The following is a 27,140-nucleotide window of genomic DNA, read 5'->3' on the forward strand; positions in this document are numbered from 1 at the left end:
CCGTCATTGTTGTTTGGCGGGTCCGGGCTGGGGATTCGAACCCGCCACCTTAGGTGTACATGGCTGGTGCCTTAGCTGGTTGAGCCATAGGCGCCGAGCCATTAAATCCTTTCTTATTTGAAATACCTAGAGAGGTTTCTGCTTTCCTGGCTGAATTTTACTAACACATTTGAGTTTTACAAATACAACAATGACAAAAATAAAAAGGTGAGGATGAAAATTCTTATGTTTTCTTACTTAGAAAGAGGAACATTTGGAAATCTGAAAGATTTCAAGGCGGGGCTCCATAGGAATAACTGTGGTTGATTTGAGGACTAGAAAGATCTGGCTCAGGTTTAGCCATGAGAGCTGGGGAAAGAGGATAAGATGGGGAATCATAGGCATCTGATTCAGAAGTGAGATTGCAAAATTATTTATCATTCCCTGCCACTGGGCAAGAGAGTCTTAACAGCGGAATGATTTTAAGTAGAATAAATTGAACAAAGAAAAATGTAACCCAGATGGAAAAATAATCTTCCTAATCCTGATGCAAATTAAGCTGTTGGTGGAGGAGAGATGATTGAAATAAAGAGATTTACTCTGTAATAGACAGAAGTGCATGCGTACAACCTGTGGGGAGAGGAAGAGCCTATAATCTCAATGAAATGATAGCTCCTTAATGCTTTGCTGGACAAGCATCCTGACCACTTTTAAATGAATGTTATCTACATCCCATTCAAGTAGCTTTTATGGAGTTTGCAAAATTATACAATTTGTCTTCCCTTATCTGCTGAGAAGCATGAAGCCCCTCCTTCTGTGCAGACCACAAGACATTTTTCAGAGAGGGTCTTAAGTTGTGCCTTGTATCACAAAAAGCCTGTAATTTTGATGCATCCAGCAATATGGTCGTCAATCTGCTTCTGCTTATGAGTGTTCCGTTCATATCTTTCTTCCACGCAGGTTTTAGGTAAAGACAAGGCTATTTTAAACCCTGAGTCTTTATCTTATTTTCCACAACAAAATCATTCCAGATAAGGGAGCAAATATGAAGCGGGACTTCATCAAGTAACAGGGATGCATCTCTTCCATTATCTGCTGATGGCTACTCAGATTGGAGTTGAGAGAAACAATTTCAGTGTTCTGTACAGTCGAGATGGTTTCTCTTATCTATTTTTGTCTTCTTTTGAGGTCCTTAGGGTCCTTAGTTTCTTGCCTGGAAGGTGTGAAATGCAAAGTATTTGCAAACCCAGAGGAGCCCCAACCAGTCAGAATGGGCCTTGGCCATGGAGCTGGAGACGGGGTACTTGGGGCACTTGTGGCTCTCAACCACGTGGGAAGGACGTATTTAATAATCGACATTGCTGCACAGCTGTGGTCTGGGTCTGTATCAGCTCTGCCAGTGGGAAGAGCCAGAGCAGAACAGCAGCCTGTAATTAGTCTGGGGAGTAGGAGGGTGAGTTCCATCCGTACTTCCCACCCTCCCTGGTAGGATCGCACTATGACAAGATGGTTGAGGATTGACAGAATGGAGCAGCCTTTGGGGGCTTTTAGGGTGAGCTGGTGCTAATAACATTGGCTTTGACATCAAAGCCTCTACTCACTCACACTTTGGTATCTTACCTGAGTCTTTAACTTCTGAGACCTTGCTTGTTGACTGTGTGAAATGGTGGCGACACCATATGCAGGACAGATGTAAGGATAAGCGTTACAGAAACCATCTCACGCAGGGTCCAGAACGCAAGACCTCACTGAGGAAGTGGGAGCAACCCCCGTTCCCTTCCATTAGGCGAGGATAGTGATATCCCCCCTTCCTGGGGATAGTGAGGTGCAAGTCTTCCTTTGCATCACTTACACGTTCAGAGAATCTATCCTCATTCTACCCTGCACACAACAGCAGTTTACTTAGTGCCTACTCTGTGCCCAGTACAGTTACCATGGGCCGGGACACTCCAGTCAACATGCCAGGTGAAGCCCCATTCTTGCAGGGCTGGGACAGGGTGGAGGGTGGGCCAGGCAGCAGCGTGACAGGCCTTTCCTCCTGCCACCAGCACGCAGCAGCCCAGAGTCCTGAATGTGACTAACACAGCAGCGGCAACAAAACCCAGCAGACAGAGCAGAGCTAGGCTTGAAGTCGAGGAAGACAAACCTCAGAAGCCAGAAATAAAGGGAAGACTTCAAACCTGGGGTGGGAGGGGCTGCCATGGAAGAGGTCGCTACTCTTAGAACTGCACCTGGGTTCCTGGCAGGGCCTGCGTCAGTGCCACCTGGGGAGCTTATAGAGATGCTGAGGTCATACCCCAGACCAAGGCAATCAAAATCCCCAGGTTTCAGGGGCGTTTTTAAGCTCCCCCACTGGTTCCAATGTGCAGCCAAGCTGATAAAGGTCTTTGGAGTGGGGGTGGGTTCTCACGCTCAGGCCAAGAGCAAGCCTCCTGCGTAGTATGAGACTCAGGAAATTCTCTGAGTAGGTGAGAGGGGGACTGGAAAAACTCCAGCCCCCAGCTGAGTTATGGGGGTAAAAACCTGGATGTCTGTCTGCAGCCGCAAGGACAGACCCCCCTGTGGGAGATCTGGAGCTGGTCTGTACCCGTTGAGAGTGCAGGGATGACATGGTCACAATGCCAGCCTGTTATCAGCATCCCAGGCAGAGTCTTTAGCAATTACCTTGGAGGATGACCATGCCCACCATCCAGGGCACAGGTGACCTCTATTGAGAATGAATTCCTTTGGAATGTTCTAGAAGGGTAAGCAGAGGATAAAGTCAGCAAATATGTCAGTGTTTCTCAATCCTGGTGTGGGCTAGGTCAGTGACCAGCTTCCAGAGATGTTGGTTTAACCTGCTAGAGTGTGGCCTGAGCATTTAGGGCCTTTGCTAATGCTTCTTGGGGTTGAGAACTTCAAAGTAAAAGGGATGATTTAGGTAATTTTTGAAGACCACCTAGCAGGATAATGTGGTATGTAGATAGAAAGTAATTACCAGAGGGAGACCAGAAATGGACTCCCCAGTGGGTGACATTTAGGCAGGTGAAAAATGAGGAAGAGGGTAAATCCAAGGAGCTGGGAAGCAGCTGTCCCGGCAGAGGGAACAGCACGTGAAAAGGCCCTGAGACCAGAATAGTGGTAGTGGAGGGAGGAGGGTTCATGACCCTATATACCATGGCCAGAGGCTTAGAATTGTCCTGCAAGGGTGAAGGAAAGCCACTGATGGGTTTAAGCAGGGCAATGACTCGATCTGATGTTGGACAAGTGGAATCCTGAAAATTTACAGTTGCACACATTTTATTTGCTTTAGAGCAACAGTCCCCAACCTTTTTGGTGCCAGAGATAGGTTTCATGGAAGATAATTGTGCCATGGACACAGGGGAGGGGAGGATGGTTTCGGATGATTCAAGTACATGACATCATCATTATGCGTTAGATTCTCATTAGGAGAGCACAACCCCAGATCTCTCGCATGCAATGTAGAGTAAGGTTCACATTCCTCTGAGAATCTAATGCTTCCAATGATCTGTTAGGAGGCAGAGCTCAGGTGCCATGTGAGTGATGGGAGCAGCTGTAAATACAGCTGAAACTTCACTTGCTCACCTCTGCTAACCTCCTGTTGTGGGGCCCGGTTCCTAACAGGGCACTGATCAGGCCTGGGAGGTGGGAACACAGCTTTAGGTCTGAGCCTCTCCATTGCCCCTGCCCCCAATTTCTCTGCCTCATCCTATATTGCTTCTTCACAATCACTTCATAAAGGAGGCAGGTAGATGTCTTCTCCATTTTACAGATGGGAAAAAGTCAGGGCTGGGCAGCCTCATCCATGTCTCCTAGGTTCCTGAGTGACAGGTTTCCAGATTACTTGGTAGTGGTTCCAAAGCTCTTGCCCAGAGATGGGGCACCTGTGAGCACAGATGCAGCCAAGCAACCTGTCCCACCTTTGTTGCTATAGTGAGTTATAGCCTCACCGTCTTGGCTGCTGGGATGAGAAGGCACAATGCTGGTTGTTGTTGAGCAGAAGAGCTCACCCCAGAGTGGTCTCCCTGCAACATCCTACTTCACTTAAGCACTCCCGATTCTGACGGGCTGGTCACCCCTTTGTGCTGATCTTGTATAGCACATACACCATTGAAGTCTCATTTTAGAAAATGAAAGTGCTTGGAACTAAATTGAAGGGGCATTTTCTGCACCAACCCCAGTTAGCTCACCTTGGTATGAGGCATGAAAGCCTGCACTCCTCCTGTGGCTGAATGGACCCGTCGTGCCGGGGTTCACCCGGGCCACATGGCAGTTTTCCCTCTTCTTGGCTGTCGGGTCCTCATTTTCTACTAACTCCTTAAGGTTTGGCTGCTCATGGCTGGTGCTGGGTCAGTTTTGAAGAAGTTCTTTTGGCATTTCAAGGTGTTGTCATGGCTGGAGCAGTTGACACAGTTGACACAGTTCTTGGAATCCCCTGGGAGCCCCATTTTCCACCCCAGCTTCCAGGGGAGGTAGGATGGCTGAGGAGGTGGTGAGAAAGACTGAGAAGGCATGAGGGACCTTTAGTGTTCTTGTTGGGTTGCTCTACTGGGCTTTGGCTATAGGCAACTTGGGTGATTCTAGACCAACTATGATCTGGGGGTGAATGGCTCAATGCACTGTGTGTGGAAATTGTCCCACCACTAGGGCTAGGAGGGATGGAAATGGAACTACCCCTGTCATAAAGCCCCCAAACAGCTAAGATATTGCTGCTAGACAGTAACCGTGGAAATAGTCCATTGTCGTGGCACCAGAACAGAAGCCTGTTTGTGTTTTTCTTCCACAAAGGGTGTCACAGAGAGCTCTCCATCCCACCCCTTCCTGCCACCTCATGCCTTCACTCCAGGTCAGGGCTCAGGTACTCAAGAAGAAAGCTGCCATTTGGCTACCTGGGTTCACCCTGCCCTTGGTGGGTGTCAAGAAGAGAGCCCTGGAGAGGAGAAGTGAAGAATGGGGGTGAAGATGGGAGGAGATGATACCTGGCAGGGCTGGTGAGAGACAGTGGGCTGGGGCAGGCTGTTGGTGTCACTGGGGATGCCATTAAGGGTATTCATGAGGCAGTGTGCATGTCTGGAATCCCATCTGACTGGCATCAATAAACATCCCTGTTCCATTCATTCTGGAAGGGGAGCCTTAATTAGGCATGAAGAGATTTATCACATAGCAGCCCCTTGGAGCTGTTGGTCTCTCTGCCATCTGGACTGATGGTTTCTTACCCTGTGACCACTGTAGCAAGAATGACTGATGAGGTTCTATAGCTCTACCCCCACCCCAGGCCTGATAAAACCCAATGGCTTTTGTTACCCCTGAAAAGGAGCAAGATTTTGCCTGTGTTGAAGGGCATAGGTGCTGGGGTTCATGCTGAGGTTAGACTTGTGGCACCAGACTTAGGATCACTTTTAAGTTTATAGCCACCTGATCACAACAATGAACAGAAAAAACCCTGGAGTGAGGATGAGAAGACCTAGGGGGAAATTCCACCAGCCAAGCAGGTTTATGACTCAGTTTTAGGGAGAGGAGGTGATGTTTTCTGCTTTGGCCCAACACACATGATTTTCTGGGGATTCTTACGACATTATGAATGCAAAATGGCTCCATCAACTCCAAAGCCCTTTACAGTCATTAAGGATTTAATCCAACAAACATTTATTGAGCAACTGCTTGTGTGCTATGCACCACGCCTAGTGCCGTGATGGATACAGATGAATAAAACACAGTGCCTGCCCTAGGCGAGCTTACACTCTAAGAACGGTCATAGGACAAGTGCACAAATAACTATAATACAAGGCAGAATATGGTAAGTGCCATGAGAAAGGTACAAATAAAGTGCTACGGTGGTTCAGCAGAGGGAGAGATCCCAGTGGTTGGTAGTTCAGGGAGGGCTTCGTGAAAAGATGTGGTTTCTGCATGGGCCTCGAAGGAAACAAAGCAAGCATTCCAGGGATGAGAACAGCAGGCCAAGGCACAGAGACAGGAAAATGCAGCACCCCTTTCAGGGACAACTATGCTAGATTGACTCGTGTCAGGTGGAAAGCAAGAACGAGGCCTTGTACAATTGTTCATGGGTCAGGGGAACTTTCAAAGGTTTGTGAGTGGCTGGAGATAAAAATTGCCATGCACGTTGAGGATGGAGTGGAGAATGTGTAAGTGTGCACAGAGGAAATCTGGGAGACTGCTGTCACATGGCCCCAGAGACAAGTAAAGGGCAAGGTTAGAGCTAGTGGGAAGGAGTAGCAAGGCAATCTATAGGAGAGGGGTTGGCGATGACATTAGGGTCTCAGCGGGGTGGTTGGGGAATCATAGGAGGAAAGGGAGGCAGAGATGACCCACCTGGGTTCAGATGGGGTGAGCCTATGGTACTGCTGCAGAGCAGACAGGGTGAGTGTCCACCCCAGCCTGGAGCTGGGGGAGGGCTGGGCCACACAGTGGGGGCCTCCTAGAGAGATGGCGCCTACATGGGAAGGCAGGCACGAGGGTGCTGATTCAGAGTGTAGGGGGACAAGCAGAGGACACCAGTGCAAAGCGTGTCTACATCGTGAAGCAAGGAGAAGAGAGGGTAGTAATGGTCAGGTCTGCCCTGGCTCCTTTTTAGATCAAGGTAGGGGTGTCAATAAATAAATCATAAATACAGAAATAAATATACACATAAATAAATAAATGGCCAAGAAGTATTGGGAAGGGAGGGGAAAAAACATGAGAACATGTATCCTGGTGCTAAGGGGCCAGAGAGTGTGCAGGGGGGTCGCTGCAGACGGGATCAGGTGCAGAGCTCGGTCAGTGTCGGGGTCAGGTGCAGAGCTCGGTCAGTGTCGGGGTCAGGTGCAGAGCTCAGTCAGTGTCGGGGTCAGGTGCAGAGCTCGGTCAGTGTTGGGGCTCAGCACCCTGCAGGGCTAGGTGCTGCAGGGAGGCAGAAAGTAAGGACCCGTCCCAGATCTGGAGGTGCAAGGAGGCGAGGGCAGAGGCCAAGGAGCCAGCAGAAGGAGGCAAGCTGGCGGGGGGAGGAGACGAGGGTGAAGAGCAGCAGAGAGCATGAGAGTGAACACGGCCAGCGAGGAGGGACGGACAATGCTTCCTCTGAACCGGAGGAAGATGAAGGGGGAGAGAACAAGAGATTTTAAGGAGCAATCTCAGTTTGAGCGGCTCCCTCATGGCGGAGGCATTGGATCAGGGTGACTTGCTGGGGCCACTCAAGGCCAGGTGTCCTACTGTGGAGACTGCGGTGGGAAAGGACAGGCAGCCTACTGACTGTGCTTCCCAGATGGAGAAGGACGCCAGCGAGGGTGAGCCAAGGCCCCTGGAGCTCCTGTCTTATCTTGGTCAAGGCATTTTGGCAGTGAAAGACTCAAGTAGAGCTGGGAGGAGTGCATGTGGGGATTGCCTGGGGGCCCCCAGCTTTTCTCCAGAGTGAGCCCTGGGCCGGTTGCAAGGGCTCCCTCCATTCCAACTCCCATCAGTTTCAGTTTAAGGAACTGAGACTCAGGACAGAGAGGAAACCGTGACCTGGTTCTATAGGGTTCTGGCCTTTGACTCCCCTGGGAGGGGAGGGTGAGGCACTGTCCTGGTGGACAGAGTTTGGGCCAACTCCAGTACCTGACATCTGAGTTCCTCTCAGGACTCATCGTGGAAACTTCTGGAGTCCCAAGACCTTGACTAATTCACCGAGACGTCAATGGAAATTCAACTTGTTCCCCAGGTTACTTCAAGCTTTAGAAATTAAATGTTTTCTAGGACCTTTGAGATCCTCAAGGTGAAACTCTGGAGATGTGTAAAATATGATACTATTATTTTCACTGCTCTTGAGGAGTCTGAAACCACTCAGTTCCCACAGAGGCTTTTATAGGGCTGTTGGTCTTTTAAATATCCATTGTATAATGCAAATCCCAAATCTCAGACTTCAAGCAACCCACAAGGGAAAAAAAGTAGAGACGAGGGTGGCCATCATGGTTTGGGGCTGCAGTGCCCCAGTGCAGGTTAATGGTTCTGGGTATCCTTCCGCTGCCTCCTCTGGCTTCCCGTCAGCCATTAATTTAGAGCCAATGTCGGGTTCTGAATTGCCTTTGATTAATTATGTCCAGTCTCATTCGCTTAGGAGCAGATCTTGATTACTTCCCTTAACTCTCTCCTCCTTCAAGATAGTGCTTCTTAACTTATCTTTCAGATACGTTTTAAAACACTGTTATTTATCAGGCCAGGGAATGCATCTAACAAATCAAGCTGCCTAATGCTTCTTCCGTGTGTGACCTGTGATTCCAGCCCCTAAGTTATTGGCATTGAGCCCAGATTTCCCCAGCAGATTAGGTCCAGTGTTTGGAACTACACTTGGCTTTTTTTATTTTTATTTTTTAAAGTCTTAACTATTAACCTTAATAGGGGAAAAAAGATTTTGAATGAACTTTTATTTTTTTGGCAGTTTTTTGGCCGGGGCTGGGTTTGAACCCATCCCCCTTGGCATATGGAGCTGGCGTCCTACTCCTTGAGCCACAGGTGCCACCCCAGGAGACAAAGATTTTGCAAAATTCTAAAATCATTGCCCATGTGGGGAGAGGGAGGTGGGTGGGTGTGGGGTGCACAATGGAACCTCTCCCTGTAGCTTTGGAGCTTGATGTGGGTTCCTGGGACCGTCAGGGTAGCAAAGTGACAGGAAAGTGACATTGACACAGCAGTCTGGCTGCCGAGGCCCCACGGAGTATGGAATGCAGCAAACAAAGAGAGTGGTTTCAGACATGGAGCTGGAGAACATTCGTTCAGGTGTCACACTCTGGGGCTCTGCAGGCACCCAGAAAGGCATTCATAGATATTTTAAGAAGGATGACATTTATCTTGAGAGTACCCTTTCAAGCCCTTGCTGTGGCTTCCCTGGTGGCAGAGGAGGACAGCAGAGTCCCTCACATGACATTCTAACAGGGTAAGAGGGAGACTGACCCAGAGGGTAAAATCCCAGGGTCTCTTCCTCCTCAACAGACTCCAATTGCTTTAAAGAACACCCAACACAACCACCACATTTTGGACACGCTTCTGCCTTATTCTAGGGTGGAGCAGACCCTCAGCGGTTTCGATTTTCTCACAAACTTGATTTGGAACCGCCAAATCTTAGTTTCATCTTCCTGCTTCACCAAAAGTTCTTGGTGGTTCTTGCCAAGTCAGAATATGGACTGTCCATTGTGTCTCCTCCAGCCTTCTCTCCGTGGCTGTGGAGGCCTGTCTGACACAGGATGCTACGGGTTTGTTCCTTGGGCAAACTCTAAGTTCGTGGAACAGGCCCTTGATTCCTACTGGGCCCTGCCGCTTGGTTTCATTGTGCTCCTTTGCCCATTTGAACTGTCTAAACTTTCCTCTCCTCCGTGAACAGCCCCATCTTAGAATGGGTCAAGTGTCCCCTCCGGGTCTTGGCTCTCCCAGAATCCATATATCCCAGAGGCTGAGGGCAGCTGACAACAGGTGGCTCTCCAATCATCCATGAGCCCAACGATCCCTCCAACCCAGGAGGCAGTTTGTCACCCAAAGTCTTGGGACTAGCTTCTTTTCATGTCAAGTCCTTCCACCCCCAAAGATGGACTGAGTCTCAGTCTAATTCAGGTGGGTTCTCCACACCTTCTTCCTGTGGCTTATCTGCCTAATGCTAGATGAACACCACACAGTTATAAATACTCAGGTCAATATATATATGCAGGTATAGATATATATATTCTGGTCACTGTTTTACACTTTAACAAATAAAACCACTAGCCTGCTTTTTCTATTGTTTGTGCCACCCCGACTCCCATCTGCCTGTGTTGTAGCTGGCAGGAAATGTGAGCCATTGAGTCCCTCAGGGTGCCCACCTTACGTGGCCCCATCACACTGGCCGACAGTCAGTTTCAGAGCCCCCTGCTCATGCAGGCTCTTGAGGGCCTTGAACTCCAAGGGCATGGTATGGGGGCTGGCCTGGGAGGTGTAGCCGTACTTGAGGCTGTCATAGTAGTGGTATTTCACAGGGTTCTGGTTCTGATCGAGTGGAAAGGGCCAGAAGCCGTAGAGGTAGATCTGGTTGCAGAAACGCGTGGCCAAGGTGTACATCAACAGGCCAGTGGTAGGTCTTTTGATATGGACTTTGTTGGTCAGCCAATATCTGAAAAAAATGGTGAAAAAAGAAACAACAAAGAGACAAGTTTGTGAATCACTGTTTCTAAGAAAAGGGAGATTTTGTCCTGCCGGGCAGCCTGCTCCTGCCCCTCAAGGAACCCTAGGACCAATCAAGCCCCTGACCCCTGTTTCCATTTGCAGGAGCCTGACAACCACCATTGGTTCAGCAGCTGAGCCACTCCTTAGACTAGGTGCTTTCACATACATGAGTTTAAGGAATTCTCAAAACAATCCTGTCCATGGGCAAAAATGGGGCTCAGAGATGAAAAGTGGCTCGCCTAAGGTCACCCAGGCAGAAAGGGGGCAGCAAAGTTTTTCTGTAAAAGGCTAGATCATAAATATTTATGCCCTGTGGCCACATGGTCGCAATTGCAACTGCTGGCTTTCTGTGTAGTTGAAAAGAACTATAGACAGCACACAGGACTGTGGGCAGGGCTGGCCCACCTGCAGAACTTGGCAGACCTCTGTAAAGTACCTGCTCTTGCACGGTGTGTGCTGCCTGTCAAGGTCCTGCTGTGCCCCCTTTGCCATTGCCATTCCTGACTCCATCCTTGCTGCCTGAGCATCTTCAGATCCTCCTTCTGTCCCTGCCCTCTGGAGCCCTGCCCTCTGACCATGGGTGACTCTCCTGGATAGCTGCAGGACACTAGGCAATGGTTAACCTCGGTAGGCTGGGTTCTACCCACTCTTCCTTCTAAACACCTGTCACTACATCTTGGTGTGCTTACCTCTGAAACAGAGCCCCTGCCTCCTGCCTCCGGGCATCTGTCAAAGGGTAAAGAGAGGAAGAAGCATGGAGAAGCAGAGAGAGCAGCCTGTCAGGTGCACCTGAGCCACAGGTACGGAGAGGTGTGACTATCTCCATTTCACAGATGAGGAAACAGGTGCAGAGGAGGTAAATAATTCAGAAGACCTGAGTTCTAGTTCTAGTGACAGTTCTGTCACTGACTGTGTGCCTTAGAGCAAGTCACTTCTTCCTGTCAACCTAATTTTACACATTTATGTAATGATGGGACATAGTCCAGCTGATCTCCAAGACATCTTCCTGGTTCCAACATTCCAAGACAACACAGAAGTTTCTCCAGAAGTGAAGAAACATCTATTCAGTTTGTGATTATTCCTGCTGTCCATCACTCTCTCCCACAGAAACTTAGAACTCACTGTGATATGTGGTCTGACCTCTTTATTTCTAGTAAAAGCTTCCCCCTACTCTATGCTGAATCCCTTTACAAGCAATGCTTACATCTTGGCAGAAAGAAGCAACTCCGTACCACAAATTCCTTACCACAGCATCTCTAGACCAGACACGGTCCATGTTTCTCTATCTTCACACAATCCCCATCCAACATGCTCCCAATTTGCCTCTCTAAAAACACTGTTCTCCCACCAAAGTAAAGGCCCCCACAGTTTTTGTTGACAGTTCAGCACAGTAGTGCATGTGACTTTATAATCAAACACACCAATTAAATTCATGCCAGAAGTAAATATTTGCCAGACAAAACGTTCACATATTGCCAGAAGACAGAACTGTTTCGTATTATTCAGTGCTTTTATCAATAGCACTGATATGGATAAAACAGCACCAAAAGGGTGGGGCTGGGGGGGAATTTACCAGAAGCCCTAATAGTCTGTTCCTTTTGCAACAAGATTCCTTCTCAAAAAGGGAAACCCCCAAAACATTCCAGAGAGTCAGCCTTAAATCCTTTTTATTTGTTTGTTTCAAGACAGTTTTAGCCTCTGAATCAAAGTTAAAGATTCCTACTAACCCATATAATTTCAGTAAATCATATAATATTTGATAAAATAAAATGCATTTCCCCCGCCCCCAACCTGATTGTCAGTCCGGATGAGTTGAATCTCTGCTTCAACGTTACTGATTGGAACCCCGGGCTCAGATGGCCAGAATCAGAGTGAATGGGGTGATCTTGGGCGTGGGGGAGCCTCCTGGGTGGCCCCTACACAGCCTCAGTTGTTTGCTAAGCTTGTCACTTGAAGATTCCTTTCCTGGAAATTGCTATGATTTCATCCTGCGTGGGACAAGAAACTTCCTCGTAGTTGAATTTTCCAACTGGGAGTCAAAGTTAGGGACAGAAGCAGAGAAGAAGACAGTGTCTGGTCACTGCAAACACAAAGCAATAGGCGAGTAACAGGAGCAAGCGTCTGTGGTCCCAGCGTCTGTGGTCTCACAGCAGCACTTCCTCATTTCCTCCTGTGGGGCGCAATCGCTATGGGGACAGCTCACCAGGCCATCTGCCTTCCACCTTGTAACCCTCCAGCATTTCTCTGAAAGCTGTCCCTGCACAAGTTGCATAGCACAGAACACACACTCTGCAAGGCCTGGCCCTGGCCTGTTGTGCTCCTTATCACAACACATAGCCATGGCTCCCACAGCTCCCACAACTCTGTACTCTCACAGGCCTCCTCTATTAGGGCTCGGATCAAGACTCCCTTGCACTTTTGCCCTGTCTTTGGACTATACTGAGTGTGTCTCTGGGCAGCTGTGGTCACCTGCACACCAGTCTCTTCCCCTGGGCTGCGGTGTGCACATGTGCCTCTCCTGCTGAGCTGTGGGCTCCAAGGGGTGGTCAGCCCTGCTGTCTCTGTGCTGAGGGCCTTGAGGACCATGATTGCTAAAGAAGCGAATGGTCATTTGGGGTGGGAAGGGATGTTCCACAGGAGAGGTATGTATGATTGGTTTGTTTTACCTCTTTTATTTGTGATTCCATGGTGCTCTGGCCTTGTATAGGTAGGGGGCTGGGGCAAGGTGGTATTGGTCTAAGAAAAAAGATCTAGGACAGCGAGGGGCAGCCTATGGGTGGCACGTCCCACTGAAGCTCTGGCTGGTTCTGGGCCAATTGGCTACCACTTTGCCGATGTATCTATCCCCTTGGTGGTTCTGAGGGCCCCCTCCTTGGCCATAGGGAGGCCTGGGCTAGAAAGAACCCAGAAGCAGTGCATCTGCCCTCCATGTCTGTTCTTCTGCCTAGGACATCCTATTTCTGCCCCTGCTGCCCTCTCCCTCTGCAGAAATTCTCTCCACTCTAGGAGGACAGATGAGCCAGGCTGGTGGGGCTGGGGGAAGGGGCAGCTGGCATCGACTGTCCTGGCTTCAGACCAGGGAACACCCCTGAGACATTGATACTGGGGAGCCATGGGCCAGGTGGAGAACTGGTACCACTACCAAAGAATCCACAAGACATCAAAAGTTTCTGGTTGCAGTAATTGTGTGTTTCAAGTGGCGGTACCAGAGTTATTAGATAAATGGCCACATCTCAGTTCTGCTCTGAGCTCCAGTTGAGGTCTTCCTGGTTTGCATCAGACATGCCCCTTCCTCTCTCTCCAAACCTTCCTACCCATGCTACACACCGCTCCTCCCTCCCTGTCACCCAGATGAGATCTGGTGCAACATCAGCAGCCCCTCTCAGCTGCTCAGTACCCTTCCCGGGCACTTCACAGGGTGTCCTTGGCCCTGATGCGCACCACAGACCCAGGCCCTGCACAGGGCATGAGGACTGGGCAAGGCCCTCAGATGGCAAGGAGCAGACCCAGGGCTTCCCTTGAGGCCTCTGACTCCAAGTCTATGTTCTTTGCCCTTCTGTTGCAGCCCCAGCAGATCCGTGGGCAGCAGGAATGTGGCGGGCCCAATGTGATTGTCCTGGTTCTGCCCTGTGTGGCCATCTGCTTAGTCACCAGCTAATACATAGGCAGCACAGTGCTGGCTTAGGGGATTCTTGGTGCTGGGGTCAGGGCTTATTGGGTAAGGAGCCCTTGCTGAGACCACTTCAGCACTGTGCTCAACAGAGCTAAGCTGGGCTTGGAAAGCTCTGGGAGACAAAGGCAAGAAGAATGCAAAGAGGAGAAGAATCCCAGAAGAGCAGGAGCTGATGCTGGGATCCTCCCACACCTCCCTGCACAGTGCTTGTCTACCTGGGCTTACCCACATCCCACCACAGGGAGCTCACCTGCTCTTAAACTAGCGCATTGTATCTGCAGCTCCGAGGCAGAGGCTCTCCACGTAGGCTGCACACGGGGGTCACCTGGAGCTTGAAGAGATGCCTGCATCTCCCTCCTAGATGCAGCCTGGATGCTGGGACTTTTACAACCACCCCCCAAAATTCAAATGTGCAGCTAAGACTCAGCCCCATTCTGACTAGTAATGTTTCTGCCAAAAGAACCTAAGGATGAGCTATATTTAGAGAAAAAGAGTAAGCATCAGGAATAGTCATAGAGTTTCAAAGATGATTGGGCCTGGAGAAATCAGCTAGCTTAGCAGCCTGGCAGGATTATAACTGAGTGAGCTAGGATTTGGGACCTCAGTGTGGCCAAGGCAGTGGGACGTGGTGGGGACCATGGCGTCTCATTGAGGTCCTGGTTTTATTGTTGTCCAGTATGATGCTCCCAGATCTTCTGATTTTTTTTAAGTATCAGGAATCTGGACTTTTATTCTAATACTCCAAATTTTTAAATCTTAGCAAACTCATTAAAAATTAAAGAAACCACCAGCATGTGAAGCCATACTGGGTGAATCAAACAGGCCATGTCCGGGAGGTTAATCCATGGGCCTCCTGGATTGAACTTGACCTTTTTCATTTTCCAGAGGAAAATGTGGGGTTCAAGGTGACTTACTGGAGAAGATTCAAGCTTCTTCAGCAGCTGGCTAGTCAGATCTGGATAAAAGAGTTCTTAGGTATTTTTCACCCATGGCAATTCTGGGAGGGGTTGGGGCTGGGAGTATGCTGGCTGCAGTTGCAGGCCAATGCTCTACATGGGACACTTGAGCCACCGGCAGATGAGACCATCTCACTTATGCTCACTCCTTGAGCAAATACAAGCCCTAACACTGGCCAGAGAAACAATGGTTTGCTTATTTTCTGACAGGAAGGCCTTAGCAGGAGAAGGCTTTCAGAAATGAATTTCTTTTCAGGCCATCAACACTAAGCCCAAAAAGTGGGAGAGAAAAAAAGTGGTGATGGGAGCCATCCAAGTGCACATGGTGGTTCTGAGGTCACGCAGATATGTGCTGGCCCTCCCCTGGATGCCAGTCCCAACATGTCCCTTTGGTGAACTCTTATTTTGCTCCTCCAAAACAAAAGCCTGTGTATCACATCCTCCTGGAAATCCTCTTTTCCCCAGCTCAGACTGTGCTAATCACCTCCAGCTGATTACCGTGCTTTGTTTCCACTTCTCTTACTGTGCTTCGCAGCCCAGGCTGATAATTCATTCCTGTGTGAATGGGTCTCCTACACAAAACTCTACTGTGATCTCCCTGAGAGGAGGGACCGCAATTTATACTCCTTCACAGGAGGATTCAAAACCATCCAATTCAGTGCGTGCTGTGTTCAAAGCACGGTGGCAAGGACAGGTGCACTCAACAAATACTCCATGCCCTCTCCCGTGTCTCCCAGCATCCCTTTGTAATTGGGCTGCAGTCACATGACCATTTCTGGCCCATAGGCTGGGACAAGAAATGTGTCCTTTCTTGGTTGGTGTTCTCCAAGGGCAGGGTTCTCCCACTGTCTCTTCTCTTGCCTTGGAGAACTGCAAAGCCTCCTGTTAGGACGGCATCAGCCTAAGATGGAAGACTCCTAGATGCCTGGATCACTGGATCACTGATTGGAAGAGAGCCCCTGTCAACTCACATCGCACTTTCCAAGAGTGAGAAATAAACATCTGTGATGCTAAAGCACTGGTCTCGGGCTGTGTTACTACAGCATAGCCTGGAATTGATTATCCTGACTCCTAGGGCACTCGGCAAATTTTGACTCATGGAATTGAAAATTGGAAAGACACAGGAGAGGAGAAAGCAGTGTATGCAGCCTGATCCCTGTGTCCAGCTGGGACAGAAATAAAAAATGCCCAGCCTCTCAGATCTAGGGCCAGGCTTTTCACCCAGAATCACTAACTGAGAAAGGCGTTAACAGCAACGAGGCTCCAGAATGAATCACGAGCTCAGTGGCATGGCGGGGACCCGCTTATTTCCTATTCTGTCTCCTCGGGTAAACAAGAATTCCTAAGCGACGTCTGACAGGGACACAGGAGTGCCATTTAATGAGCAGCTTGCTGAGTTATGCGGGAACAAATCACTCTCGATTTCCTTTCTATCGCCTCCGTTTGCTCTGGCCAATTTAGAGACTGTGTGCGTGGCTGACTTGTAGACTGTTTCTTTCCTTAGGATAACAGCTGGGTGTTAAAACACAAACTAATTAATCTCGCCTCCCCAAATGAGGTTAGCTGGGTGCATCCGGGACATTGTATTGACAATGCACCTTTAATATCCCAGTCTTGAGATTTTAATTAGAAGGCAAAGTCATCTCAAAGAAGGCAGCAATTATTTTTCAGATTGGCTACCCCAATTGCTATGACGATTAAGCAGTGTACTTTATGAGCATGGACAGCAATCAATGAGGATTGCCAAAATCATCTCTAAAGCACATTTGTCCTTCTCCCTGGATTCCTGGGCTGGGTACGTGGCAAGAATAGTGGCTGCGCTATTGGCAAAAGGGACCAAGAAGACCTTCTCCAAGAAGCTAAAACACAGGGAAAGAGTTCACAAGGTCCTAAAAGAGCAGCACTTCCTCACAAGTGGCCGTCAAGGGACACTTGGTGATACTTGTGTGCAAGACCAGCAGCAGAGCTGGGGACAGAACTCTCGGGCCCCTGGTGTCCTGTCCCTGTAATCATCAGCCTCAGCCTTGCTCTAGACCCCCCACAGCACCCTGTTGTCCTTCCTTGGAAAGGACTGTCTGGGGCCCTGGTGAGCTGCAGTGCACCTCAAGATCCTACTGTCCAGCTCAGCAGTCAGGGAGAGCTGGAACTTTCCTCTCAGAATTTGGGGCTGGCCTAGGCATGGGGATGCTGGAGACTGACTCTTGATCTCTAAGCCTCCACACCTGCCAACTCTCTCGCTCAGATATTACCATGCCACTGAAAATTGTCCCATGTCTTCTGGAGTCCACAGGGTAGAAATTCTAATGGCCTCTGCCAAGCTGTGAAGCTCTTGAGATCTGGGCCTGCAAATATCTCCCAGACCCCAGTGTGCACAGCCACACTGCCACAGGAGCTTTTTGGCTCCTTCCAGGACAGCTCCCATGTGCTCCAGGCGGGCAGTCCCTTCTTGGGCTCTCAGCTTTGATGTCACTCCCTGCAGGAAGCCTCCCCGGATGGTCTTGTGTCCTGTATGCTGTTCTTCCCCATGGCAGAGCCCATCATGCCACACTGTGATTACTTGCTTGTCTTTTCCTTCCCTGCAATTTAAAGTTTTGTTAACAAGTGGGCAGACTGCCTGCTTCTGCGTAACTCCAGGAGAAGGTACTTCACACATCCTATTCAGTGAAGCAATGAATGAAAACTAGCAGGCAGGGGCCAGTGGGTCACTCCAGGGGCATTGTCAGGAGAGGTTAATGAGCCCAGCTCTCTTCTAAGCCTTTCTAGACAGTCACCAGGTCAGGCAAGCAAACACCATCCTAGTCAGCCAATTGCCAAAATAGAAGGGGAAGACCATGCATGCTGCCAGTCACTTCAGGGGCTCTGTTGCTACAGGGTGGGCCCCGCAGACAGCCGAGATTGCAGCTCATGCCCGCTATCACCTCTGACCCTCCAGGCCCAACAAGACCATTTCTTGGGGGCTTAAACCTTCTGGCTAGATTCTGGAGTTTAAATCAATGCCATTTCATACAAACAAACAAAATAATATTCAGTCTCATTCACAATCAAAGGAGTACTTTTTCTTTCTCTCTCTTTTTTTTCTTTCAGACAGAGTCTCATTGTTGCCTGGGCTAGGGTGCTGTGGCCCCAGTCTAGCTCACAGCAACCTCAAACTTTGGAGCTCAAGCAATCTTCCTGCCTCAGCCTCCTAAGTAGTTGGAACTATAGGCATCTGCCACAATGCCTGGCTAATTTTTCTATTTTTGGAGCGACTAGGGGAGGGGGTCCTCACTCTTCCTCAGATTGGACTTGAATTCATGAGCTCAAACAATCCACCTGCCTCAGCCTCCCAGAGTGCTAGGATTGATTACAGGAGTGAGCCATCTCGCTCAGCCAGGAATCTAATTTCAAACAAAATCAGATACTGTTTCCCACTGGATTGGCAAATATAACAAATGTTGATGACATACCTGTTGGTGAGGTTATGAGAAAAAAGGCATTCTCAATAATTGTAGGTGAGGGTGTAACTGGCACCTAACTCTAGGGAGGGCAATTGGCAATAGCTATAAAAATAACAATGCAAATTGGCAAAGACACTTCTAAAAAGAGCACCTATAGAGTCAGACATGTTTGCAGATATCAGTATAAGAGTGATCAATGTAGCATCGATTATACCAGTGAAAGACCGGAGACACCCTCAGTACCCACCAGTGGCTTCTGCTTACACAGATTCTGGTCCAGACACACAGTGAGCTGCTAGGCAGCTGGGAGGGAGAACGAGGTGGTGTACATCGATGTGAAATGATTTCCAGAATTTAGCAAGGTGCGCTGCTTAAAACATGTTCCCTTACGTGTAACAAGGTCTATTTCTAAAAAGAAGCACACACAGAAAACCGGTTGAACAGACTGCCTCCCTAGCTGAGGACGGGGGTGTGGGGCCAAGTTTGCTCGTCACTTTAAGCCCTTTTCTCCATTTGGATTTTTCTTTTTACTATGTGCCCTGCTATTTAAACAAAACAAGGAGAATCCATGAAAGATAAACAACCCCAGTAGCCACCTGTGCCTTAATACCACAGCCTCTCTCCCTTTCTTCCCTATGGAACACGCTTCCAGCAAGCAAGTCTTGCTGACCTCATTCCCTGTCCACTGGCTGGGACCAGGGAGGGAAGGGACTGACCCCAGGGACACATTCTCTGGATAAGATGGGCCTACCTGGGAGAGAAACCTCCACCTGTACTGGTCTCTCGCCCTGGGTCCCCTGTCTCTCTTCCTGCTGGCCGGCAGCAGGGCCTGCTTTGCTGATCTGGCCCCTCAGGCACTGGCAGGAGGAGGCTGAATCACTGCCATCCTGAGGCTCAGACCCATCACTCTTGGTGCCTAATTAAGCACAAATTCACAGGCCTTGTCTGCACCGGCCAGTGGGCTGGGTGTCTGAACAGCCAAGGGGCTGCTTTCTGCCCGAGGGGCTGCCCTCTCTGTAGGTGGCAGCCTCCCTGCTGCTGTAATTAAATTAGAGCCATTTACCACCAGCTGCTGACCACAGTTTCTCACTTCCCCTGGCCATACTCATCCGCCTTGGTGTCCTTCCCCTCTGTTGCTCACGAGCTCGCCAACAACCAGCCAGGGCACTGTGCCACTCCGAGGGCTGGCAGAGCCAGTGGCCCCTAGGAGAGCTGCTGAGGCTGGGGTGGGGGCTGAAGCCCTCCTTGTTTGGCATCAGATGCCAGGCCCTGCCAGCTGCTGGTGAGAGGAGGGGCGGGCAGGCCTCTGATCTGGTTTCTGCCAAGCTTCCCTGTCCCTGCAGTGCCCAGGGTGGCTGACTGCCTCAGATGGGCTGGAGTCAGAGGAGTACCCAGTGGGGCAGAGATTCTCCTCTTGGCACAGATGTGTTGCATTTGAAAATCTTAGCATGGGAAGGAAGACCACCTAACCAAATGTCATGGGTTGAATGATGTCCCTTTACCAAATTCATGTGTTGAATGAAATTCTAACCCCCAGTACATTGGAAAGTGACCTTATTTGGAGATAGGATCTTCACAGAGGTGACCAAGTTAAAATTCAGTCATTACGGTGGGCCTCAATCCAAAATGAGTGGGAAAATCCAGAGAAGGCATATAGGTAGGCCACCAAGTGAACATGAAGACAGCCATCTGCAGGCCAAGGAGAGGGCCTAGGACAAAACCAACTATGCTGATCTCTTGATTTTGTACTTCCATTCTCCAGAAGACAATGCATTTCCATTGTTTAAGATACCCAGTCTGGTGTGTGGGACTTTGTTATGGCAGCCCTAATTAGCAAACTAACATGCCAGCTCCAGTCTGTATGACATAGCTTTGCCTCTCCACAGGCCATCAGCGGTTTGGCTACTGCCTGAATATCTCAAGGATGCTGAATTCATGGCCTCCCAAGGGACAGTCAAGCTAATTTCAGACGATCTTATGATCGCACATGTTTGAATGTTCTTCCTGGTGTCCAGATAAACTCTGGCCTCCTCCTCCAGCCTTGGTATTACATCTGGAACCTCATGAACTGCCAAGGTAGAGGCCTACTGCACACACTACCCATGTTTTTACTGATGCCCTACTAGACACCATACAAAGCCCAGCAGAGGGAGAGGACCACTGGCAGAAATCTACTCCAAGTCCCCTGAAGCCCCCTTCTCTCTTCTTTCTCCCCTTCCTAAAGGCAGAGGCCAGCCCCACCCATCTCCCCTATAGCTCTCCTCCCGGGAGCTTCTGCAACTGAAGATGTGGCAATCTCAGGATTAATAGCCTGTTTGTTTAAAGGGCTTATTACTGGCGCTTAATGCTATTTTGACAGATGAAAGTAAGTCAATTACAGCTGGAAATTGCTCTGGCCGCATAGGTTTCTTCCAGGTGGTTGCCCATTCCCCAACCAAGGGACTTTGTCCTTTTCTTCTAATCCCCTTGGGCTTCCAAATTATCTCAAGAGTTTCCTCATTCCAGGAAGAAAACACATTTAAGGCATGGGGCCTAAACTCATGAGATGAGGTTGCTGCTACAGACCAACTCCGTAACAAGGATGAAGCGGAAAGATGCTGAGGGGACCCTGACAGGACGACCTCCTGGCTGAGGGGTGTGGCCCTGGTGAGCACTGCGTCCATACAGCCATCACTCTGCCCCTTATTGAGTATCTTTCCAGGTTTCTCTTGGTGGCAATGGGTTTCCCGTGTTGATATAAACCACAATGAGATCAGTGTTAGCCATAGGCTCAGGTACCCTGGGAATTGCCTTTATGAGGACAAGAGTCCTTTGTTTGGGCTCCAAGGGCTTCCTGGGGTCACTTTGTGAATATGATTATTTATTTATTTTTAATTATTAAATCATAGCTGTGTACATTAATGTATTTATGGAGTACAAGGTGCTGGTTTTATATACAGTTTGAAATACAACAAACTGGTTAACATAGGTTTCACTGCACTTTCTTAATTATTGTGTTAAGACATTTATACTCTACACGTAATAGATTGACATGTACTCAGTAAAATGCACCATAGGTGTGATCCTACCATATACCCTCCCTCCTCCCATCCTCCCCTTCCCCTGGGGTCACTTTGAATTATGCTAAGGCCCCCAGGATACATCTGTTGTCCAGGCTGGTCTCAAATACCTGGCCTCAAGCGATCCTCCAGCGTTGGCCTTCCAGAACCACTGAACCCAGCTTACAAGAAAACTTAAATGCTGATAGATCTGGGATTTTATCTTATTCACTACTGTATCACAGTATCTAGAACAGGGCGTAGGTTTTAAAACATGCTCACAAATTGGCACTCTTCCATTAAAAGGTGGAGTCTAGGTCCATTCTCCTTGATTCTGGGCCACCTTAGTGAGTGGTTGGCCAGTAGATTATGATAGAAGTGACAATATGTGGTCTTAAAAGGTGATGCAGCCTTAGTCTCTGGACCACTTGTGTTGTAAATGGAGCGAGCATGTATGCAGTCTCGCCACTCTGCAGCTACTACGCCATGAGGAAGCCCAAACTAGCACATGCAGAGAGACCATGTGGAGAAGCCCTACGATAACATGAAGAGAGAGAAGGACTCATAGTCAACACCAGGTGCTCTGGTTCATACTATTCCACCTCCAGCCTATCTGACTGCCAATGCATGAGAGACTCTGACCTAGAACCTTCCAGCTGAGCCCTTCCTGAATTTCTGACCAATAGAAACTGTCAAATATATAAAATGATTATTCTTAAGTCATTAAGTTTTGAGGTGACTTATTTGACTATAATAGATAACTAGAACAGAGTGAATAAATGCTTAATATTAGATTATTTTCTGGGGGCTGCCATGATGGGCTCTAGTACTATTCAGAACCAATTTACTGTCTAAGTGCCAGGGAGGTCAATGTCAGGCCACGTGAATGGGAAGTAACAAATAGGAGACTGTCAATTACTACTAGTTTGGCTGTGCTATCAAAGAGCTTGATTTGAGCTGGCATGGACTTTTTTTTTTGCAGTTTTTGGCCGGGGCTGGGTTTGAACCTGCCACCTCCAGCATATGGCACTGGTGCCCTACTCCTTTGAGTCACAGGCGCCACCCGACATGGACTTTTTAGTAGGAACCTCCTCCATAACCTCCTCAAAATTTCCTGCTTGTTTTCTTTAATTCTTGGAATCCCTTTCCTGGAATTAGAGCTCTAGGGCTGGCCAGGACAACTCCTGCATGATTGGGTGTATCAAAACTCTTCTCAAAGAGAAAACATTCCTTTGCTTTAACTCTTACTTTCTCTTTCATATTCCCTAGGTGAAGCTTCTTCTCCATCTCAGAGAGAGGACCTGCGGACAAAACCATACTCCATCTTTGTCTATCTTAGACCAATCAAAAAGAGATGTTTTGCAGTTAGTGAATATTACACTGGGATGTAGAGATGGTGATGGTGATGGTAACATTGAGTGCCTGTACTGACCTTACTCATTTTAGTCGGCATTTCACATGTATTATCTCAGCTAGTGTTCACATCTTCCAACGTTACCACTCTCATACCTATTTTACTGACGAGGTCACTAAAGTTTTGAGAGATTAAAGTGATGTATTTGAAGTACCTTTGACCCTGATTTTCTTGGAAATCACCACCTGGGATAGATGTGACCTGCCAGCCACTATCTCTCTTCCAACATTCACAGCATCTGTCCCACCGAGCCTTGGTACAGCCCCAAGATCGCTCTCAGCACAGCTCTCTAGGAGACATTCCTGGTTGTCAAAATTGCCATGCTGGATGAAACCCATTTGCCAAACGCCCTCGTTTCTTAAGAAAGAGAGGTTCAGAAAGGCCAAGTGACTTGCTGAGGTCATCCCAAGGGGATGGTAGAGCTAGGATGGGAATGCATCCCGGAAAGGGGTGCTCACCAAGCCCATCACCCACACTCAATGATGGTTCCCTGCCCTGTGGGGAGGTCACTCACCCGCGGACAGCGTGCAGCAGGCGCAGCGAGGGGTATGCAGTCCGCACGTTGACACGGTGCTTCAGGATAAGCTCATTGACCCACTCGACGCGCTCCTTGCCACCCCTGGCCATGAAGGCAGGGATCCACAGGATGCTGCCGTTGAGACTATGCAGCCGTTGCAGCAGCTTCTCCCGCCATGTGGCATTGACCAAGTCCTCGAAGGCACGCTGGATGACCGAGGGGTTCATGGTCACCAGGTCTGTCTTGATCCCCACATCCCGGGCATATTCTTGCACCGGGGCCAGGTTGCACCTGCCGGGGGAAAAAGATAAACTGGTTCTTTGGGGAAGCTGAGAACTCTTCTTGTCTGCAACTCGACTCCGTCCTTTCCCTCTCCTTTCTTCCTACCCAGGTGATCTCTCCCCGCCTCACAGGCCCTTCTTGTTGCTCCTCTTCCTCCTGCTGCAAATGTGTACTGAGCTCCTGCCACATGCCTGGAACCTTTCTAGGCCCCAGGGATGTAAAATGCCTGCCTCCTGCAGTTCAGGAGCTAGGAGAGGACCAAAGAGAAAAGTAAGCCAGTCCTCAGCCTGCAAGATGACAGCGCTAACGGCGGGAGTGACCTGGTTCATCAGGTGACAAAGGTTGCTGAGGGCAGAACTCCCAGGTTCAAAACTCAGCTCTGACACTTTTCACTTGTGTGATTCTGAGCAATTTGCTCAACCTCTCTGTGCTTCCTGAGTGCTTCCACTACTTTAGCTATGATAGAGATCACAACAGCAACCCTCCCTGGGATTCAAGGAGTCACTACACACCCAGCACTTAGAGCACTGCTGGACCATAGTAAGAGATTGATAAATGTTAACTGTTGTCATCATTATTCTGAGCAGGAGTAGAGGGTGCTATTTCTGAAAGTGCTGACCACTGAGGGAAGTCCAGAAGGATGGATGAGGTAAAGTCTATTAGTGGACTTGAAGAGAGGGTTTCTGCAGTTTGCCAAGTCAGAAGAACCAACTTGGGCAATTGCTAAAAACACAGATTCCCTAGGTCACTTACCTTTAGATTCAGAGTCAGCAGGTAAGCCTAAGAACTGATATTTTCTTTTCTTTTCTTTTTTTTTGAGACAGAGCTTCAAGCTATCCCCCTGGGTAGAGTGTCATGGCATCACAGCTCGCAGCAACCTCCAACTCCTGGGCTCAAGCAAGTCTCGTGCCTCAGCCTCCTGAGTAGCTGGGACCACAGGCGCCCGCCACAACTCTCGGCTATTTTTTGGTTGCAGCCGTCATTGTTATTTGGTGGGCCTGGGCTGGATTCGAACTCGCCACCTTAGGTGTATGTGCCTGGCACCTTAACCACCTGAGCCACAGGCACCGAGCCAGAAATCATATTTTCTTTCTTTCTTTTTTATACAAGATAACCAAGAAATTTAGGAAGCATCATCCCATGGCATTTTAGGCAGAAGAAATGTATCTAAGGGAAGACAGGTATAAAAAAGTATGTGTTGAGGAGAAGGCAAGCGACTTGGCCTGACTGGGGTATACTGTATGGAGATGAAGGTGGAAAAGCAAGCAGAGTTAGGTAGCAAAGGTCATATGTCAGAAACTTGGTTCTGAGGGCAACAGGGAGCCACTGAAGGTTCTTGAGCAGAAGAGTAATTTGAACAGGTTTGAATTTTAGGCAACAGTTAAGTTATACTCTGTATGAGAGGGATACAGCTGGGTATTGGAAGGCAAATCAGAGGCCATTGCAATCTCTGGCTAAACAAGTCAGGCTGCCTGAGTGGGCAGTTTCTGTTATTTAACTTGAGGACTTTCTTGTGGAGGATCTGGCCTGGGTGGGCACACCTGAGTTTCCTGCCTGTGCTGAGACTGGGAAGGCAGCAGGGGGGCATTGCTGGGAGGGCTTGGCTGCTGTATGGCATGCAGGAATTGATGGCAGAGAAAGCACTTTGACCAGTGCAAACACGTATGAGAAACCAGAATAAATACATATGAAGCAAAGGCTGGTGACATGAAGACCCACTGCCATTTGCCACAGCCAAATGATGAAATTCAGAAAAGCACCATTTACCCTGTTCTTTAAACAAGGACTTTCCTTCTTCAACAACTAGGGAGAAGACCCGGCGTGGTGGCTCACGCCTGTAATCCCAGCACTCTAGGAGGCCAAGGCAGGTGGATCCCTTGAGCTTACTAGTTTGAGACCAGCCTAAGCAAGAGTGAGACCCCATCTCTAAAAAAAATTAGTTGGGCATTGCAGTGGATGCCTGTAGTCCCAGCTAACTGGGAGGCTGAGGCAAGAGGATCACTTGAGCCCAGGAGTTTGAGGTTGATGGGAGTTATGACACCACGGCAGTCTACTCCAGGCCACACAGTGAGACTGGCTAAAAAAGCAAAAAGTCGCAAACAACTGGGAAGAAAAAATAGATTAATCAGAAAGAAAACTAACACTTATTGAGCCCCTGAAGTGTGCCAGCCCCTTGGCTGGTCCTTTAACATAGATTAGCTCATAGATTAGGCCCAGAACGTGAGAGTAAATCGGCCCAAACTCCTAGGAAGTGAACCCCAGGATTCAAACTCAGGTATATCTGACTCAAAAAGCCTATGTGCTATTTTCAGGCAGGAACCCTCCAAAATATCCACGTTCCCCATTTGCACTCCAAGACTTGGCTATCTCTGATTGTGGCTAAACATTGCACAGGGACAAAACTGTCTGGGGACAATTCACCTTTGGGGCCCCTGCTACTGCCCTCAGAGCCTGAGGTGTCACTGCCAGCACCATCGGTCTGAGCCACCCAGGTCTCAGACACCCCTACTGCCCTGAAACCCAGTTGAGTCGGGCCTCCTGGCCTTCCTGAAGGCTGGGGGCCTCCTTGGGAGGGGCAAAGAAGGAAGTTGCCATGGAGCCCAACCCTGGTGGGCTCAGAGGGTGGCCGGGGAAGTGGGATAGGAAACACATGCCCAGATAAACACGGACTAGTCTGGACGCCATCCACCAGATGATGTGGTGGGTGCTGGGGACTAGGGACTGTGCAGTCCTGGGAGCACGCCCCAGCTGCCCTCATTGAGCGCAGGACGTGGCTCACAGCAGGGCTCTGCAGCTCACCTATGTAAAGGTAAGGTGGGGCAGGAGTGCTGTGAAGTCCTGGTCTTTCCAATGACTGGCCTCAGTGAGGATGCTGGGGTGGGGCAGCTCAGCCCGGAATGAACTCTACACATCCTCCTTCCCCACTGCATGTGAAAGGCTCCACTTGGGTGGGGTCAGGTAGGGGTTAAGCCTGATTGAGGCTCTTGTTTGTCCAACAGTAGGCCGGATCTTCTAGAGCGAATTCGGAGGGTGGCTATGGGTGGGCTGTATTCATTGCTTGGGTGGGTTTGGCAGGTCTCCTAGAGCAAATTCGGGGGGTGGCTATGGGTGGGTTGCATTCATTGCTGAGGTGGGTTTGGCAGGAAAGGAGTCGCTCCCTTTCAGAGTCAGCACGCCCACAGGTGCACAGTGCCGAGCACCCTGCAGGCTGACAGGGCCGGCTTGTGCGGGCTCTGAGGCCACACTGCCCAGTCCACAGCCCAGCCTGGCCCTTAGTGGCTGTGTGAGTTTGTCTCCCTGTGACTCACTTTCCTCAAAGCCAGAGTAAAAACAGAACATTCCTCACAGAGTAATTGTGAGAATCAAATGTGGAGAGTCCAGAATAGCACACAGTGAGGGCTAAGTGCCCAGTGAATGCTAAGGATGGCCACAGTGACGACTGGTCTGTGAAAGGGCATTTGCTCATCAGATGCTCCCTATGGAAGTGTCTGTGGGGGGGGGGGGAGATAGAGAGAGAAAGCACAGCTACATTTTGATCCCCAGACATCCAGGAAGTTACTCTGCATCCGTGATCCAGGAGAGGCACAGTGTCAGCCCTGCACTGCAGGCTCCCAGGGCCCCATCCAGCCCCCTCCCTGCAGCCTCTGCTCCTGTGCCCCTCTTCACGTGTGTCCTCCTTCTCA

The 27,140-nt window shown here is 49.3% G+C and overlaps 1 protein-coding gene across 2 annotated transcripts in view; it reads right to left on the reverse strand.

Moving 5' to 3' along the window:
* Window positions 1-9,801: 9,801 nt before the first annotated feature.
* Window positions 9,802-27,140, reverse strand: part of ST8SIA2 (ST8 alpha-N-acetyl-neuraminide alpha-2,8-sialyltransferase 2) — a 63,701-nt gene continuing 46,362 nt past the window's right edge. For both annotated transcript variants that reach the window (XM_012804447.1, XM_012804448.1), the window contains 2 exons: window positions 23,173-23,466; window positions 9,802-10,087 (listed from right to left, as the gene is read on the reverse strand). In XM_012804447.1, coding sequence (XP_012659901.1) covers window positions 9,802-10,087; window positions 23,173-23,466 — 580 coding nt within the window. The remainder of the gene's footprint in view (window positions 10,088-23,172; window positions 23,467-27,140) is intronic.

This window comes from Otolemur garnettii, unplaced genomic scaffold (assembly GCF_000181295.1).
Source record: "Otolemur garnettii isolate 467f Iridium unplaced genomic scaffold, OtoGar3 scaffold00029, whole genome shotgun sequence".
Taxonomy (NCBI): Eukaryota; Metazoa; Chordata; class Mammalia; order Primates; family Galagidae; genus Otolemur; species Otolemur garnettii.